The 20,684-nt window shown below is 39.8% G+C and overlaps 1 protein-coding gene across 1 annotated transcript in view; it reads left to right on the top strand.

Annotated features, from left to right (window-relative positions):
• vps13c (vacuolar protein sorting 13 homolog C) overlaps positions 1-20,684 on the top strand; it is a 608,306-nt gene that overhangs the window by 304,171 nt on the left and 283,451 nt on the right. Inside the window, exon 37 of the mRNA XM_051920790.1 lies at positions 2,866-2,977. Coding sequence (XP_051776750.1) covers positions 2,866-2,977 — 112 coding nt within the window. The remainder of the gene's footprint in view (positions 1-2,865; positions 2,978-20,684) is intronic.

Raw genomic sequence — 20,684 nt, 5'->3', positions numbered from 1 at the left:
AGAAGGGCGCTCCTTGGGTGAGCTATAGCACGTGTTTATGTGAAAACAGCAGTGTCAGATGCGGAGTGTCTGATGATTGCATATAGCGCTGAAGTTACTGCTCTTTACTATGCTTTCCTCTGTATGTCCTGGAGTACAAAAGAAACAGCATACAGCAACATGTGGGAAAAAAAACACGCAGTCGTATGTATTGTGATACATTGTAGAGCTATAGCGCGTCTTTATGTGAAAACAGCAGTGTCAGATGGGGTAGGGAAGGATCCTGAACGCGACTGAGAGAAAAGTGAATAAAAAAAAACAAAAACAAAGCTAACCTTTACAAATATCATAAATTACACCGGCTGTTACAGACTGAAATCAAATGTATCTTTTTATTCTAAAATAGTAAAAATAAGAGCAGTTCACTTCTCAAGAGGGAGTTGAGCAGGATCGAACTCATGACCTTTTGATTCCCAGTCAGCAACTGATACTGTTGTGCCACGGGGCCGTTGTAGTATATGAGTGTCAATGTCGCACACTAAGGCGGCTTTTTTTTTTTCTGCAGTTATATTTTTGAATAAAAGCGCAGTTGTTCTGTTATTTTTATCCCTTTCGTGAAAGTGTTTCTTTGATATTTGGACTTCAGGCTTCATTATATAGTTTATGCCTACATTTTGTCATTTACTACTCGAATATGAAAAACGATTCTGTTTTAAAAATGTGTTTACACAGATTACTGTAGAAAACGGAACACACATGAAATGCGTGTGTTCCAAATAACGATCTATTATTTCCACTCTAAAACTCCACTTCACTCCCAGATAATCAATCAAGGCATGAGCTGGGAGAAGTTCGTGCATGTTCTAAGTCGGTGGGGGGATGGAATAGTTGGCTGTTTGCAACTTGTCTTTATCTGCACATTTAGAGGACAAAGGATGCTGGTGGAGAGGTGCGAACGGATTTAAGAAGCGATTTAAGGTGGGACGGATCTACGAGTTTTTTCGTAGGCTCTGGTAATTCTAGTGTTAAGAAGAAAGCAAGTATGTAACCATAGAGTAAACAAATGTTTATTCCTGTATTTATATTACCATTTATCAGCCAAGCTCTAGCCCATCTTAGTCTGAACCATCATACTCTCCATCATAGTTTGAACCAGCCAACAATTTTACCTTCTGCCTTCACAAGAAATTTTAACTCTCCATCAGGTTTTTTTTTTTTTTTCCCCCAAAAATGTCATTTAAGAAATTTGAACTACAAGTAGTCGCAGACACTCCACAACCAACAGCTATTACCGTAGGACATAAGTCAATAACATTTTTACATCACATTAATATGAATTAGCTGTCTGTGAAAGCTATTGTTCCACCACAAGCCTATTTGGGCAATGTTTTTTAACTTCATGACATTTTAAAGTACTTTTAAAAACATGCGTTTAATGTAGTCTACTGACATGTTTTTGCATTTTATTAGTTTTATTCAGTTTGAATTTGACTCAATGTTACAAAAATATTCAATAAACAAAAATTTGATAACTGAATTTTGTTTCAGCTTTCAAATCAGTTAAGTTCCTGAATGAACCTGAATGTTACACCATGTGTAACTTTTGTAACTTGTTTTCATTGTAAAGTTACATGCTTAAACATTTTAAAACAGATGGAACTTTATTATTGCTTTTTTTTTTAGTTTGCCACATTGCCATTATTGTTTTTGTGTGTGTGTGTTTTTTTTTTTTTTTTTTAGCACCAACATTTAGTGTCTGCGTGGTCAAGATGCACCACACCATTGCTAGGGGTCCACCCTCCAGAAAATACAATATATCACATCAATGATTCTATGCTTTATAAATCCACATTTCATTTGATATTGTAGCTAAAAGCAACATCTTTTTCAAATGCTTTCCCAATTAAAGATACAGATCAATATATGCTCCTCTTTACTCACTCTCTTAGTACCCAGAATATTTTAAGACATACATGACCTTCACTTTTAATTTAATTCTATAATTTCTCTTTGGATATTTATGATGCTAAAGAAACATTGTTCTGCAACTTGTACTGTGTATAGTATCTCATATTCTCAGTAAGATAAAATACTTTTTTCTTTGTTTACATATGAAAGGTAAATCTGTGTTCAAAAAGTACAAATACCACAAAAATACTGTAAATGTTTGCATCTCCAATTAAATTATAATTGGTCACATTGTTATGATAAGCATTGATTATTTTTGCTGTGTACTACACAAACATTTCCAGATTGCTGCCATGTTGGTCACAGGTATTTTCTAATTGCATCCACAAAAATTAAAAGATTAAAAGAATTAAATTAAGAGAGTTACATTCTCAAACACATTTAGATCCTGTTGAGGATTGTGAGGAGTTCAAAGCCTATACGTGCAGCACTGAGAAGGTTTTCAGTAAATCACATTGCCAGCTCACAAACATCCAGACAAAGGACTAATTTAAATTGCAAGTTAATCTACCTGCTATGACTTTAGGAAGTGGGGGAAGAACTTGAATTACTGGTGGAAAAATCTACAGACACAGGGATGACATACATATTCCACACAGATGAGCATCAGGTCCAGAATGCTAACCTAGTATACTGGAGCCACGAACTGTCAGTACTAACCACTGTGTTACCATGCAATGCAACTTTATTGCTTCTGAATTCATATTCTTCTTAATTATTGAAAAATAATAAAACCACACATCTATAACAGATCTCTGAAATAATCTCTTATACAGTTTATACCTTGTGTGTGCTGCCCCAAAGTAGTAAATCTAATGGAACTCTTGTGAAAATATTGTTGAGTTATACTTTATGCATCAATGGGGAAACATAATATTAAATACATTTTTTTTGGTGATGTTTTCTTTGTTTTATTAGGTGGTGTTACGTCAAGAAGATTTTAGATTGCTGATAAATATACTGGTTGAAAATATTGGAGAAGGTAGCAAGAATGTACAGGAGGAAAACCAGGCCAAGGAAGCATTTGAAGGTTCTTATATATCAAATATTTATGAAAGTTTTCTTCTCTTTTTAAATAACTTTTGTTGTATGTTTAAAATGCACATTATTTTGTTAAACTATTCATAGCTTTTTATATTTTGTTGGTGTCAGACTTCCATTTAAGGCACACTCAATTAGGAATTCATGCTTATCAAATAAGCAAACCGAATCTGAAGTTCAGTCCAAAAATTTTTATTTTTAGTAGCTAAAACCATACAGTGCAGGCAAAGTGAGTAAATATTTATGAACCTCGCATAATTATTTGTATTTACAGCATATACTAGAAGAAAGATGCATCTTTTGACCAGATTGCCTCAAGAAACAATTTGTCAATAGATACTGTATAGGCGGCACTATATAAATAATGGAAAGATAAATATGAAAGACATGATAGGTAGATAGTTATATTGCAGTAAAGAGATATTTTATACTCACTGAAATTATATCCTTCTAAAACAAAAATTAGTAGATTGCATTGTGTATGCTTCTTTCAGAAATATTTAAAGGCAAAAGTGTGGTAAAACTAGACCACATGAGAAAAGACAGAAGTTATTCAACCAACTGTGAACAGCACCAAAAATTGTGAAGCTACTTGCTTCTGTTAATTAAAGTCAGTATTCCATTTTCTAAATGGGGTTTTTCAACCTTATTGACCTAAAGGGTTTACCATTCAATAAATATATCTTTTTTTTATTTTATTGATTTTATTAAAATCAAATAACATTCCATACAAATAAGTCAAGTTTTACAAAAATAGGTTTGAAAGAGAGCTAGGCCAGCAGAGTAAATTTTTTAAGCTAGTAAAAATAAGTAAATAGATAAATTAATAAATTAATAAAGATAGAGTGTAAAAAAAAAAAGAAAAAAGATGGGAGAGAATCTGCTTCCTCAATTTAAATGCTTATTCTAAAATGTTATTGGTTAGTTCCTGCCATGTTTTAAAAAACTTTTGTACAGATCCTCTAAGTGAGAATTACATTTTTTCCAGTTTCAAATAATATATACAGTACACCCCCAAAATTCGTGGGGGTTACGTTCCTAGAGCACTCATGAATTGTGAAAAACCGTGAATTTTGGATGTGGTTAAGAAAATGCCTATTTTCATAGTTTAAACCCTATATACCCCCAAAACACTAATTTAATTTCAAACTCAGCTTAATACATTACCTAAAAATAAAGAGTGTAAAGGTAAACCTGTATGCTGTACTGCTATGTCTCCCGCAGTGCAAGAATGTAAAATACCAATGTTACCGCTATATGTACTATAGTTCATGCAAGCGCATTTTCATTGCCAGAAGCCTTAGACGGTGCAGCTCGTTTCGGCGGCATCTCGGGGCTTTAACTGTTAAACTGCCACATACTTGGGGTTAATTAATCCCTGGATGCCAAATACGTTTTTGCTGCACTTTAAGTAAACATCACAATTAACAAAGAAAAAGTGAAATTTTAATGGAGCACATTTTTTTTCATGCAAAGAGCATCACAATTACTGCAACACTGGTCATTTTACACACTGCTAATGAACTATAAAAACTATTTAAAAAACTACTGGAACAATATGTACAAAGTGCAACTGACGCCATGGATGTAAATCACTGAGCCAACTGCGCTTAAACTGGCTGCACGCAACCTGACAGAGGTAAGTGCCGATGCTTGCAGGGTAGTCTTAGTGCAGCTTGGGTCATAGAATTGCACACAAACACAGGAGATTGTAGAGACTTGAACTTTATTCAAACACTTCAAACAAACCTGTCTCTTTCAGAAGTGAAAGGTGCTCAGCATGCAGTTAGTTGACAATCTATATATATAATTCACTAAGCCGGGAGACAAGTAGCCACCCATGGAAAGCACGCCGGAAGGGGCGTGGATTCACTAAACTGCCGACAAGTAAGACGCCAATGGCGCACGCAGGAAGGAGCCACGCCCACCAACTCTTAGACCATTGGATACGACGAAAAAAATTATAGAGCCACGACCACCAACTCGGACGCGACGCCTCGGAAAACATGCCGTCATTTCTGTTTGTCTGTGCCACAGTCCACTTGCAGCTCTGAGCCATGTTGACTTTTCATTAGTCAACCAAAGTGGAACCTTGGTTCACACAGAGGCAGCGCCAGAGAGAGACAGAGGCACACACAGGCAGCGCGAGAGAGAGAGACGCGCACACACAGGCAGCTCCAGAGAGAGACAGAGGCACACACAGGCAGCGCGCGAGAGAGAGCCACGCACACACACACACAGAGGCAACACCAGAGAGAGACAGAGGCACACACAGGCAGCGCGAGAGAGAGAGCCGCGCACACACACAGAGGCAACTCCAGAGAGAGACAGAGGCACACACAGGCAGCGCGCGAGAGAGAGCCACGCACACACACACACAGAGGCAGTGCCACAGAGAGACAGAGGCACACACAGGCAGCGCAAGAGAGAGCCGCGCAATCCTTTAAAACTGAAGTTAAAACACAATGAAGGAAGCAGTCTTTAAAAACCAATAAGCCCTGTGCCTCTTTTTCATTAGCGTCTCACCTGCTTCAGGCCCTGCAACAGTCGAGACGCTCTCTCTGCAGCTGACCTTCTTTGTGCCTGACTCCACTACTGTCAGTCGCCTGATTAAAAATGGCCTTTTGAAGGTGAGCTATGGACCCGCTATACCACAGGAACACATTACCTTCGAGCCTGCTCTCGCTCACTCTAAAGTACCAGCTTTCTCTCTCTCTCCTCACTCGCTCACACACTGCACAGGGGAGAAATGCCCGAAGCACGAGTCTACCCGGAAACCATTTCAGCCAGACTTTCACGCCCCTCGCTACACTGGGAGTGCGATGATTATTTATTTAAAAATGGGCTTTTGAAGGGGAACTGTGGACCTGCTATACCACAGGATCACCTGTGACATTGCCTTCACATTGTTTTCCTTTTATTTATGATCCTGTTGAGCAGATCAGACACCCAGGCAAACAACACTGAATAATCAATAGCTGCAACCACTTTGCCCGCCCCAACTCCTCACCTGAGTCGGTTTTGTCTGTGTTCAGCAGTGTTTCCCAAACACGGTCCTGGTGAACCCCTGTGGATGCAGGGTTTTGTTCCAACCAGATTCCTAATCATTAATGCCAGTGAAACTCATCCGGGATAAGTCGGTTTTTCAAACGCAGACGTGTAGCACATTAGTCTAGCAGACTAGCTGGATGTAAAAATGTCATTGACGAAACTGTTGCTTTCAAACTTCGCAACATGGCTGTTGGCTTTGTTTGCCAACATTGGGATAATGTCGGCGACGTGGTCACAGACTGTAACAACTCACCACACAAGGACATCCTGTCTCTCGAGGCATTCACACTGCCGGAAGACAACCATGGGATACGCAGAAAACAGCCATGTCAGTCGACGCAGATCAGACACCCAGGCAAACAACACTGAATAATCAATAGCTGCAACTACTTTGCCTGCCCCCACTCCTCACCTGAGTCGGTTTCGTCTCTGTTCAGCAGCGTTTGCCAAACTCGGTCCTGGTGAACCCCTGTGGCTGCAGGGTTTTCTTCCAACCAGGTTCCTAATCATTAATGCCGGTGAAACTCATCCGGGATAAGTTGGTTTTTCAAACGCAGCCGTGTAGCAGATTAGTCTAGCAGGATGTAATAATCCGAGATGAATGCGCGCCCTCGCGCTGAGTGAAAAGCCAATATATATTGAGTCTACAAAACATGATCAGCAAGTCTTTGATAGGCTGCAACAAAATGATGAAAGAACGGGCGCATTTTTTTCACACAAGCTGAGTGGGTGGGTGTTAGTTAGTTAATTAGCAAGTCGAAGGATTTCAAGATATAATATACACAAGAGGTAACACTGCAAAAGCGGCCCAAACCAGAAAAGATGGCTGGCTGTGCATTGTACTTACTGAAAGCAGCGTTACGGATTTTGCAAATGTTCATTTTTTTTCCCTCTGCTTAAAAAACATTGAAAAAGCGGCGCGGATTGGTTTGCAGCGTGTAAAACAGTTTGTTTGTCACGGATAATTTGCTATCCACACAGGGAGGAACCGGGAAGCCAACCCACAATCTTCCACTGTCTCCTTACTGCAAAGCAGCCGTACTACTACAGCGCCACAAGGCAGTTAAAGAATGCACCGGGCCACATGTTCATTTTTTCCCCTGTGCTTAAAAGACATTAAAAAACTGTTTCTCAACTGTGACTCCGGAACAACTCAGTACGCGAAAAGCGGCCGGAACCGCAAGCAACAATGAAAACTCTACGTGACTCACAGGTAGTGATGGGCCTCTCGATACTCAGGTTTCGACACTGTGTCGAGCTTTTGAAGCACTGCAGATTTTAATACTTGATCGAATAATAACATCTGTGATTTAAGGATTTCACATTTTCTTTCTCAAATGTGCTTACCTATATCATGGCAAAGTACAGGGATAAACCTTTATTTTCTGTCTACTCCGTTTTAATTAAGACAGACCAAAGAAAACATTTAAGGCTATTAAATGTGATCTCAAGAAAAGATCAGGATTAATTATAATACTAATAACAGGAGCGATTATAATGATACAGTGCAAAAGTAAATACTAATTGAAAGAGCCGGGAATGCATGAGGTGAGGCGTCTTATTTTGTTTAACTCTAGCTATCTTATAGTGCATTCTGCCTGTCGGCGTTAGTTATATTTATATTTTTTAGACATCACACACTACAAGCTGCTGACGAACCCTTCTCTTCGTTGTCAGTCTGTAGCTACGAAAAAATAAAAGCAATACGACTTTTAACAGACGTCATTGAAGTGTATCATAAGTTTCTGTAACGTTCATGAAAATGGCCAGGAGGTGTCAAGAGAGAGGTGAGTGTCAAATGCTTTGAAGCTTCGATACGATTTCCGACACAATTGCTTCAAACGTGTTGATGCTTCGTGAGGCTTCTATGTAAACACATTGTTAAAACAGAAACGTTTTTCATGTTTTAGTAATAATTGACAAAATGTAGACATGAAGTTTATAATGTGTGAAGCCTAAAGTCCAAATATCAAAGAAACACTTTCACAACAGGTACAAATATAACAGAACAAATGCGCTCAGTCAGTCTGTAACAGCCGGTGTAAATGTGTGATACTTGTAAAGGTTAGCTTTGTTTTGTTTTTTTTAATTCAGTTTCATTCTCTGTCGTGTTCACGATTCCACCCTACCCCCCCTCCCCATCTGACACTGCTGTTTTCACATAAAGACGCGCTATAGCTCAAATGTTATTTATTTGGATCACATAAAGACGCGCTATAACTTGAATGTTATTTATTTGGATCACATAAAGACGCGCTATAGCTCAAATGTTATTTATTTGGATCACATAAAGACGCGCTATAGCTCACTATAGCTCAAATGTTATTTATTTGGATCACATAAAGACGCGCTATAGCTTGCATGTTATTTATTTGGATCACATAAAGACGCGCTATAGCTTGCATGTTATTTATTTGGATCACATAAAGACGCGCTATAGCTTGCATGTTATTTATTTGGATCACATAAAGACGCTCTATAGCTCGCATGTTATTTATTTCGCCAATACTACATCTTCCAGATCTAAACACTAGTGTGGTGTATGTGCCCAAAAAAAAGCTAACTGCATTCTCGTACCATTGCTCGCGTACTAAAGTGTCAGCAGGTATTTTTCGTGACACTACGTGTGTAATTTGTGAGCTCTGCAGCTCACTTGTGACTTTATGCTGTAGATCTGATGTCCTTTGTATGTAAGAGCCAGATCTACAGCGTAAAGTCATGAGTGCAGAGCTTCCCATGTACATATACAAAGTGCAGCAATGGCAAAAGTGCATTCTTGATCCGATGTAGAATCGTCTGCATGAGTTGCGTGTACCTCTGTCATAGCGTGTTTATGTGAAAACAGCAGTGTTAAATGCGTGGTTAGGCGCAGGGCGTTGGGAACGTGAACGAGGCTGAGAGAATAACAGAACAGAAAAAAACAAAGCTAACCTTTACAAATATCATAAATTACACCGGCTGTTACAGACTGGAATCAAATGTATGTTTTTATTCTAAAATAGTAAGAATATGATCAGCTCAGTTCTCAAAACGGACTCACCCGGGATCGAACCTGCGAAGCTTTGATTACAAGTCAGCAGCTGATACCATTCCGCCACCAAATCTCTCATTCCAATTGCGTGTCAATGTCACAGGTAAACGCAGGTTGCTTTTCTGCAGTTATATTTTTGAATAAAAGTGCATTTGTTCTGTTATATTTGTACCTTTTGTGAAACTGTTTCTTTGATATTTGGAATTCAGGCTTCACACATTATACACTTCATGTCTACATTTTGTCAATTATTACTAAAACATGAAAAACGCTTCTGTTTTAACGATGTGTTTACATAGATCGTTGTAGACATGGAACACACACGAAATGCATGTGTTCCAAATAACGATACAATGTTTATAAAAGGTGTCATTTTGCTTGACTTCTCACTCTATACAACACCAAGCTACTGACACACAGGTAAACAGATTTGAGCTGAGAAAACTGTGCGCTGGTGGGGGATGTGATAGCAGACTACTTGCTGTTTGCTGCTTATCGACACATTTACAGGACAAAAGACGCTGATGGAGAAGTGTGAAGCGATTTAAGGTGGAACAGATCTACGAGTTTTTTCGTAGGCTCTGGTAATTCTAGTGTTAAGTAAGCGTAGCGGGATGAGTGGCAATCGAGAAGACAGTGATTGATTTATTTTTATGGTGGAGATTCCAGCCTTGACCCGATATGCGCATAAGCAAACAGAGACAAAAACAAAGCAAACCGATAATCAAACAGCAAATAAAGAATGTGATGAAAACAAATGAAATAAGAAAACAACGATACCACCCCTGTTCCCCTTATGGCGATTACACATTAAATACAAGAAAGCACAAACAAAACACACACAGTAAATCATGAAAAAGTTCATGAAAAATGGCAACGGATGAAATGTAATGATGAAAATAGATAGTCCAGAGATCCGCACGTTGATTGGGAATGTACAAATAGTCCTACCGGTAGTTCCTGAAATGGTGAAGACAGGTGGACGGGTTCAGGAGCGCTCCTTTCTTTGCAGTATGGCCATGAATCCACTTACAGTCCTCATGTACACAGGCGGACTGCAGTCAATCCAGACGCACGAAACGATCTAGGACAAAATGAATAAGTACAGGTAACCCAACAGAAGGCAGACAGTAACTTGAAACACAAATTACAAAAACTTTTTTTTTTTTTTTTTTTTATTTGCTTTTGGTCACTGGCCCCCTTTTTAAAAGCCGCGCTGACATCCTTTGACTTCAACAGCCCCAGCATCCTCAGCAGAAGACCAATCAAAGCCACTGCAGGGACTGCTGGGAGTTGCAGTTTCAAATTCTATTGGATACTTTCACCATCCCAAGTCGCGGTTTTGTCTACAGCTGCTTCCTGTTCTCTCTGCAGTACAGTATTGCCACGAAAAAAGCCATAAAAATTGCGGAGGATATTTGTGGTTTCTGCTAACAATTATTAGTTAGGTTCTAAGGAAAAATCTGCGAATGACTGAGGCCACGAACTCCGAACCGTGACTTTGCGGGGGTCTACTGCAATATCAGTCACCCACTGACTTAAAATAGGAGAGTTAGGATTCTTCCAGTTGAGCAAGAAAAGTCTACGTGCCAATAGTGTAGTAAAGGCGATTACAGTTTGTTTGTCCTTCTCCACTTTAAGCCCATCTGGAAGTACACCAACCACAGCTGTTAATGGGTTAGGAGGGATTGTGACTCCAAGGCTGTCTGAAAATATTTAAAGATTTTGGTCCAGAATGATGTCAATTTGGTGCACGCCCAAGACATGTGGCCCAGTGAGGCTGGAGCTTGATTGCAACATTCGCAGGTTGGATCTTGCCCTGGAAACATTTTGGACAATTTTAAGTGATATATAATTTTAAGTTGAATAATTGTATGCTTTGTGCATATGGAACTCGAGGGAATTATGTGCATTGCTACCTTCCACTCCTTTTCTGAGACATTATCTTAATGAAGAGAAAAGCAAACACTAAATATCACAGATTCTTTATTAACTGTGGTAGTAACATGTGCAGTATCAAATTAAATAAACAACTCTTGTAGTTTTACCCTAATCTGTCTGTCCTCTTTTTTTATAACCTCCCAAGAGCTTGTCTGGAACAAATTTTAGTACCCCAGATTAGGGATGCACCGATATGGGAATTTTGGGCCGATGCTGATATCCGATAATGTCTATATACTTATCTGCCGATGCCGATATACATATTTATAAGATACAGAGAAAAATGAGACTTGATCTGTCTGAACAAGAATTACAGACAAAGTGAACATTTATTTGTATAATAATTTTGCACACCACATTCAATCATTAAAAACAAATGATATCTGCCACATTTGGCTGGCTACCTGTTGGTTATATGGGAAACAGTTTTGCAGATTGTTGCTTTAAATAACTCTTTTCTCTTTCTTTTTGATGGAACAAATACAACAAATTCAACAATAATCGAAAAAATGAAAATGAAAAAAATGGTAAAATGTACAATGACAATGAAATAAGCAGTACCACTTAAGAATAACAACTTTTGCAGATTTACAATCATTAAAATGGCTTCTGCTCAACCACATTTGGCTGGCTATCTGATCCTTTGTTTTGCAGTCTGCAGTATTAAATACCACATAACTTTTTTTCTTTCTTTTTGATGGAATAAATCTAACTATTCTATAATTTTAAAAAACAGAAAAGTGTACAACAGTAAAGAAATAAATAACTTTTTTTCTGGAGGCTTATCATTCTTTTCTATTTTTTAAGCATGATGGGGAGGTTTTTCTTAACGAACAAGAGCATCTCTGCCTTGTCGCAGGAAATTCTGTTTCTCTTGTCGTTGATCACATTAGAAGCCAAACTGAATAATCTCTCGCTGTCCACGCTAGTACATGGGGCTGACTGGAACTTGCGTGCTACTTTAGCAATGGTAGGAAACCGACTCCAGTTGTTGTTCCAGTATTTCAGTGGATTTTCATTCCTCGGGATTGGTGCTTCAGAAAGAAATCCCTGCACCTGCCGAGTAGCATGCATACATACTATATACAGTATTATATTCTGTGTCATCTTTCATATATAAAAGATATATCTGCATTTTGGCTTTTACCAGGGCTGTCAGATTAAGATTAGAATCCTTACAATAAAAATAAGTAAATGGCATTTGAATTGAATGCATGACTGTATTGTATTTGCTGTTTTTTGAAACATTTTATTATTAATATTTATGCTTTTCACTGTAGATCAGGGGTGCCCACACTTTATCGGCTTGCGAGCTACTTTTAAAATAACCAGGTCGAAAATGATCTACCTACAATAAAAATGCTATATATATACAGTAATCCCTCGCTATATCGCGCTTCGCCTTTCGCGGCTTCACTCCATCGCGGATTTTATATGTAAGCATATTTAAATATATATCACGGATTTTTTGCTGGTTCGCGGATTTTTGCGGACAATGGGTCTTTTAATTTCTGGTACATGCTTCCTCAGTTGGTTTGCCCAGTTGATTTCATACAAGGGACGCTATTGGTGGATGGCTGAGAAGCTACCCAACTTACTTTTCTCTCTCTCTCTTGCGCTGACTCTCTCTGATCCTGACGTAGGGGGTGTGAGCAGGGGGGCTGTTCGCACACCTAGACTATATGGACGCTCGTCTAAGAATGCTGAAAGATTATCTTCACGTTGCTACCTTCTGTGTGCAGCTGCTTCGTGAAGCGACATGCTGCAAAGTGCTTTGCATACTTAAAAGCTCGAAGGGCACGTATTGATTTTTCTCTGTCTCTCTCTCTCTCTCTCTCTCTCTCTCTCTCTCTCTCTCTCTGCTCCTGACGGAGGGGGTGTGAGCTGCCGCCTTCAACAGCTTTGTGCCGCAGTGCTTCGCATGCTTAAAAGCCAAACAGCCCTATTGATTTGTTTGCTTCACTCCTTTGAAGAGAAAGATATGTTCGCATTCTTTTAATTGTGAGACGGAACTGTCATCTCTGTCTTGTCATGGAGCACAGTTTAAATTTTTGAAAAAGAGACAAATGTTTGTTTGCAGTGTTTGAATAACGTTCCTGTCTCTCTACAACCTCCTGTGTTTCTGCGCAAATCTGTGACCCAAGCATGACAATATAAAAATAATCATATAAACATATGGTTTCTACTTCGCGGATTTTCTTATTTCGCGGGTGGCTCTGGAACGCAACCCCCGCGATGGAGGAGGGATTACTGTATATATATATATATATATATATATATATATATACTAGGGGGCTCCGCCCCCTGCTCGCTTCGCTCGCCAACCCCTGGTGTTGTGAATTTACAAAGAGCGTGATGTATGAATGAGATATAGCATAGTGTGAAGGTGTAGATGACGCATATAGGAAGCAAATAAAGTTGTCCATGTCCAAAAACGGGCTCAGAGAGGTAGATGCTAACTTTGTCTATGGTTTGTCCTTGTGATTTGTTGATGGTCATTGTCAAGGCAGGTCTAATGGGGAACTGTCGCCGTTTAAGTGTAAAAGGTAATTCCAGGTCAGAAGTTGTAAGGTAATTGTAGGAATTAGAACAGTATTGTTAGCATGTGATTCTGTAAGAAGTTTTGCTTTAATAACATTGTGTGGCATGGTGTTGACGACTAAACGTGTACCATTGCATAAACCCTGTTTAGTGTTGAGGTTTCTTAATAGCATGATTATTGTTCCATTTTTAAGGCTAAGATTGTGTTGTGGTAATCCGGCTGGGTTAATAGTGTTCAAATATTCTAAGGGGAAATTAAGATGGTCATTGTCGTCATCAGAGTCAACTTTGTCAGAGCTTAGAAAGAGCTGTGCCACTCCAGGAAGTAATGAAATGACCTGGTTATTAATGTGATCAACATTAATATTTTTTGGACATAATATAGTTCGTTGTGTTAAAAGGGGTATTTGGTGTAATGAGATTGTTGTTCCAAATATCTCCGTAACTCTTTTGAAAGCAATGCCAATTGTCTGAGTATTTTAAGGTGGATTGAAGAATAGCCGAGTGCATGGCATGTGGAACAATAGCTAAGCACTGTGTAAAATCTCCTCCTAATAAAAGTACCTTTCTTCCAAAGGGAATATTATTATTCATCAACGTTTGTAGAAGTTTATGAATGGTGTTGAGTAAGTGACTGGATGCCATTAGATGCAAAAGCAAATGAACTATTGTAGGATCTAATGCAGTTCATAAAGTTTTAACTTTCAGGTACTGCGTTAGTTAGAAGCTTCTGTAGATATGCAGGATATGAATGTAAAGGAGGCAGTCAAATTTGACCCTTTTGACAATAACGTGTAAATTCATTACTTGTATTGCCAGTTGTTTCTTCAGGGAAGTTAAGTGAATGACAATGATTGCAAATTACATTCATTAATCCCAATGAATTTTCATGAATAGTGGACTCATTATTGAACGCGTTGTCAGCTAACTGGCGCAATCGTTTAGCAGGTGTCTGTCGTTGATGTCCTTGACGTGAATGTTTTGTCTGTGCCGTTTGAGAGGCGCGTCGTTGTATGTACAGGAATTTGGACGTGCTATTCTGGAGCCGTAATCGATTTGCCTGTGCTGTGTGAGAAGCCCGTTGCAGTTTACGGCGGTCATTGTTTGTATTGAGCCTTGCCCGTTTTTGTATATCGGTTAGTCGACCGACATGTATTGTTTTTTTCATGCGGGTTCGTGTGTTTGGTCCCGTCACTCGAGCCGTATCGTTTTGTACCCGTGAGCGTGAATTCATGACTTGTTTGTTCTTCAGCGTTATAAATATGGATAAGTAATAAGGAGGATCGCACTCACTGTTAATATGGAGCCTTTTCTGTGGTTGAACGGTTAATAGTGCATCAGTGTAATGAGATCGACCTATGCTGCATAATTTGAATGTGTTCAGATGACGTATATTTAATACGGACGGTTCGTTTAGTAATGGTGCTTTGTGTCTCATTTCTTATTTATGTTAGTGTGGTCGTGGGTCCGAATCCTGCTTTTTGTGTATGTTTCGTGTGCTATGTCCATAGTCTGTCCCATTTTGTGTCCAATGGGTTTGTGTGGCGCTCGCGTCTGACTTCTTTTTTTTTTTTTTTTGTGCTAGGGGGCGTTGCCTCATTTGTGTGTCGTGGGTCTCAATTCTCTTCTTTGTGTGTGTTCCGTTTCGCGTCTGACTCCTTTTTTTCTGTGTGCTATGGGCGCCTCATTTCTTATTTTACGTTGCTTTGCATCCGGTTTCCGTTGCTTGGAAGGGGGGTTTTGTGGAAGCGCTTGCGCAGTACGTCTTTTGCGACTACGGCCCATGGCCGGATGTCCCTGCGTCCATCCGGTTTACCATTCTCGGTTAGTAATATGGATATATATATATATATATATATATATATATATATATATATATATATATATTGTGTATATATATATATATATATATATATATATATATATATATATATATATATATATATACATACAGTGGGTACGGAAAGTATTCAGACCCCTTTCAATTTTTCACTCTTTGTCATATTGCAGCCATTTGCTAAAATCATTTAAATTAATTTTTTCCCTCATTAATGTACACACAGCACCCCATATTGACAGACAAAAAAAAGAATTTTTGAAATTGTTGCAGATTTATTAAAAAAGAAAAACTGAAATATCACATGGTCCTAAGTATTCAGACCCTTTGCTCAGTATTTAGTAGAAGCACCCTTTTGAGCTAATACAGCCATGAGTCTTCTTGGGAAAGATGCAACAAGTTTTTCACACCTGGATTTGGGGATCCTCTGCCATTCCTCCTTGCAGATCCTCTCCAGTTCTGTCAGGTTGGATGGTAAACGTTGGTGGACAGCCATTTTTAGGTATCTCCAGAGATGCTCAATTGGGTTTAAGTCAGGGCTCTGGCTGGACCATTCAAGAACAATCACAGAGTTGTTGTGAAGCCACTCCTTCGTTATTTTAGCTGTGTGCTTAGGGTCATTGTCTTGTTGGAAGGTAAATCTTCGGCCCAGTCTGAGGTCCTTAGCACTCTAGAGAAGGTTTTTGTCCAGGATATCCCTGTACTTGGCCGCATTCATCTTTCCCTCGATTGCAACCAGTCGTCCTGTCCCTGCAGCTGAAAAACACCCCCACAGCATGATGCTGCCGTCGCCATGCTTCACTGTGGGGACTGTATTGGACAAGTGATGAGCAGTGTCTGGTTGTCTCCACACATACCGCTTAGAATTAAGGCCAAAAAGTTCTATCTTGGTCTCATCAGACCAGAGAATCTTATTTCTCACCATCTCAGAGTCCTTCAGGTGTCTTTTAGCAAACTCCATGCGGGAGTTGGCATTAATTCTAAGCTAGTCGGCTACATACCAAGTTCAGTTTGTATAGTTTTGAGACGCGAGTTGCCTAATTGTGAATGCTTAAAGTGACCGACTATTTTTCTGCCGATCGCTATTGTATCTGGGACGCTGCGCTTGGATAGTTCACGGCAAGCTGTAAATTCCTCCATAGCCTTTGCAACGTTGCGTGCATTGTCTCGTAATACTACGTGAACATTCTCTTTGGGTATTTTCCATGTTTCAAACATTCTTTTAAATGCCACAGAGAGTGCAGCACCCGTGTGTGATCCGGAGCATTCTTGGACGTGCAAGATTGCTTTCTGCAATTCAAACTTGCGGTCGATCCACTGAGCAGTTAAACTAAGCATACTAATAGCACTCATATCAGATGTCCATATATCAGTGGTAAAGCTTATGGCTCTGATATCTTCAGCAAAGAGTTCGTGCACATGACCTTCCACAGTCTTGTGTAACTCTGGAAGCGCTATGTCAGAAAAATAACGGCGACTGGGTATCTGGTAACGGGGCTTAAGATGCTCAAGCAGCCTTCGAAATCCCGTATCTTCTACAACAGAAAATGGCTGATCATCCAGAGCAATAAATTCCATCACTTTTGCAGTAATTGTTTGAGCTTTAGGGTTATCTTTATCAAATTTCTTTGATTTTTCAAGTAACTGATCAACATGTTGAGCAACTGCAGTTTTTGATTTTGTGTGCGGTGGCGCAGGATTCTCCTCTTTTGCTCTGAGGAATTCTGTATATTTGTCAGGATGGCGTGTCTTCAAGTGTGTAATTAAGTTGGTGGTATTGAAATTTCGCACTTTGGTCCCTCCGTGCAAAACATTAGTTGAACAAGTGTTGCAAATGGCATATTTTATGTCACTCTCACTCACTTTGAAAAACTTTCACACCACAGACATTTTCGCACAGTAGCCCAGCGTCGCCTAAACGTCTGGCACATCCGGAACACAGTGAATGTGTCATCAATATCGGTTCGAATTATCGGTCCAATTTAGTCATCGGTCCGATGCCGATAAAATTATTTTAACCCATTATCTGCCGCTACAGATATAAATCCGATATTATCGTGTATCCCTACCCCAGATAAACATAGGGGCAGAGATGGGAGCGCATACTTGTCACACTATTGCTGTGAGACACTGATTTTCTTTTCCCAGCTTCTGCTGTTCACAATGGTACTGTGTCAAACTCCACATTGACAATGACCGGGCTAAGAATTTGAGGCCAGTATCCAAGTTTTGGGAAGCAATAGAGTTAAAAACTGCAGTACCATGTCCCCCTTTGGCAAATTGAGAGCTTGAACTGTACTGTGTACACAGGGCAATAAATGAACTTTAATTCAAGAAGTTTTGAGGCCACAGGGATGTCCATGTTGACTTGGAAAGCCCCAGATTCCACTCTTAAATAATTTCCTCAAGCTCTTAGTCATTGCCTTTTTATATGGTGGCCATGGGAACTTCATTTGTAGGTCTATATATTATTTACATTTGTTACTCCCTGTTTCTTGATCATATATTAGGCCCTCTGGATAGCTGTGATATTCTGCACTTGAAAATAATAGTGCTGCTTGGATGAGTAAGGTCAGCTAATTTTTCTTTTTTCTTTTTTTTTTTTTTGTTGTCAGGACCATTAATTGCTTAAAAAAGACTTAACTTTGAAGCTTTCAAGAATAAACAGGAAATAAAAGTACCCAACAACAATATAAACTTACTTACTACATGTGATTTCCTAGTGCGTTTCAAAAACAGTATTCTTGTAACGATATTCGCCCGTTCATGCGTGGATTCTTAAATAGATAGATGATGGATGAAACTTTACTTCAACAAACAGAATAAATAAGTTAAGTGGGATTCAAGTTCAGTACTTGACCTAAATTAAAGGGCCTCATCTGCAGAGAGAATTAGGGCCCAACCAGAAATGGACACTTTGGGTTAAGTTTTTCATTCTGTAAAACAGCTATTTCAAAACATTTAAAAAAATATGATGACACGGACAAACTATTATTTTATTTTATGTCATTTTTAATTTTCTGACAGTGCTACTAAAATTTAAGGCTTACTTTTCTCACTGTACACTTCTCTGCTGTAAACAACTTAGCTGCATACCTTTTGGTAAAACTACACCATAGCTAGCTGACAGTCATTTTCTATAGGCCATTAATTAAAATATTTTTCCATGACTCAGGCGCCGCCGCGAGTGGCAGCCTTTCCAGCAGCTTCGTGTATGACTTTATCTTTCTACCTTTTTTCTCTCTCTTTCTCAATTTCACTGTTCACTAATACCACTTTCTTTTATGTGGACTTGTTCCCTGGACACTTTTTACTACTTTTTGCTACTTGGACATGGATTTTTACACGCCGAGACTCGTCTATTCAAGTAGTCAACTTCAAGTGCTGAGAACAAATGTAAGCGCCGGTGTGGTTCCCTATTTACCTGATGAGGTAAGAAGGCGGTATCGTGGCAGCAGAGCCAGCACTAAGATAAAAGCCAAGCGTCTAGCGAGAAAGTGGCGATACAAACTTTCAGTGCCTTCTGTGATCCTGGGAAATGTGAACTCACTACCAAATAAGATCGACGAACTGGCTGCGCTGGTGAAAAATGTCAGGACCTACAGAGAATGCAGTTTGTTGTGTTTTTGTGAAACGTGGCTAACAACTAACATCCCAGATGCTAACGTGGAGCTACCTGGGTTTAGCACAGTTAGACAGAGACGCAAGTAACTGCGGGAAGCGGAAAGGTGGAGGACTCGCTCTCTATGTCAATACAAGGTGGTGTAACTCTGGACATGTAAACGTTAAAATCTCCACTTGCTACAGGGACATCGAACTGTTGGCCGTAAGTCTGCTTCCCTATTACTTGCCCAGAGAGTTTGGACACGTCATTGTTGTTATTGTTTACATCCCTCCTTGGGCAGAGTTGGAGATAGCGGGTGACATCATTAATTCCGCTGTTGCTGAATTACAAACGCAGCACCCTGAGGTGCTTGTGCTAATCGCTGGAGATGTTAACCATGTGACACTGGACAAAACATTACCTGCCTTCTCCCAGTATGTGCATTGTAACACCCGGGGAAATAAGACTATTGACCTACTGTAGGCAAACGTTAAAGACGCATACAGTGCCACCCCGCTGCCTGCGCTTGGGAAAGAAGATCATACACCACGGAAACTGTTGTATCATCCTTGAAGCTTTTGTGAAAGTGTTTATTTGATCTTTGGAACTCATGCTTTACACATTCTATAGTTTATGCTTACATTTTGTAACATTTATTACTAAAATATAAAAAAAGTTTCTGTTTAAAGGCGGAGTGGTGGCTCTGAGGCTAAGGATCTGCGCTAGTATCCTGAAGGTTGCCGGTTCGAATCCCCCTCACTGCCAAAAGAGATCCTACTCTGCTGGGCCCTTGAGCAAGACCCTTAACCTGTAATTGCTCCAGGGGCGCTGTACAATGGCTGACCCTGCGCTCTGACCCCAAGGGGTATGCGAAAACTAACAAATTTCTAATACGAGAAATCGTATAAGACGAAATAAAGAACAAAAAAAAAATAATAAAAAATTACTGTAAAAACGGAACACACATTAAATGCGTGTGTTCCAAATAACGATCTATTATTTCAACTCTAAAACTCCATGTCACTCCCAGATAATCAATCAAAGCATGAGCTGGGAGAAGTTCGTGCACATTCTAAGTCAGAGGGGGGATGGAATAGCCGGCTGCTGGCAGCTTGTCTTTATCAGCACATTTAGAGGAGAAAAGACGCTGGCGGAGAGGTGTGAACGGATTTAAGAAGCGATTTAAGGTGGGCCGGATCTACGAGTTTTTTCATAGGCTCTGGTAATTCTAGTGTTAAAGGTGGTGATCAGCATGAGCTCAAGCGTGTGCAGAAGGAACGCCGAGTTCAGCTCAGGGTGGCGAAGGAGCAGTACAGGAGAAAGCTGGAGCAGAAGTGGCAGAATAACAGCATGAAGGAAGTGTGGGATGGGATGAAGATCATCACTGGCTGCAGCTCGAAGCGGGGTGCTGCCATCGATAGAGACGTTGAGAGAGCAAACCAGATGAACAACTTCTTTAACAGGTTTGACCACCCTAACCCACTCTCACCTCGGAGTACTGCACCCTCCACCCATCCTTCTGCTGATACCAGCATAAGAGAGAGTTTCCCCCCACCCACAATTACAGCAGCCCAGGTAAGCAGAGAGCTGAGGAGACTTCGTGCCAGCAAAGCAGTGGGTCCAGATGGAGTATCGCCACGACTGCTGAAGGCCTGTGCGTTGGAGCTGGGGAGTCCTCTACAGCGTATCTT

This window comes from Erpetoichthys calabaricus, chromosome 17 (assembly GCF_900747795.2).
Source record: "Erpetoichthys calabaricus chromosome 17, fErpCal1.3, whole genome shotgun sequence".
In the NCBI taxonomy this organism is placed as follows: Eukaryota; Metazoa; Chordata; class Cladistia; order Polypteriformes; family Polypteridae; genus Erpetoichthys; species Erpetoichthys calabaricus.
The sequence above is the reverse complement of the archived record's forward strand: the minus strand, read 5'-3'. Positions and strand labels throughout refer to the sequence as shown.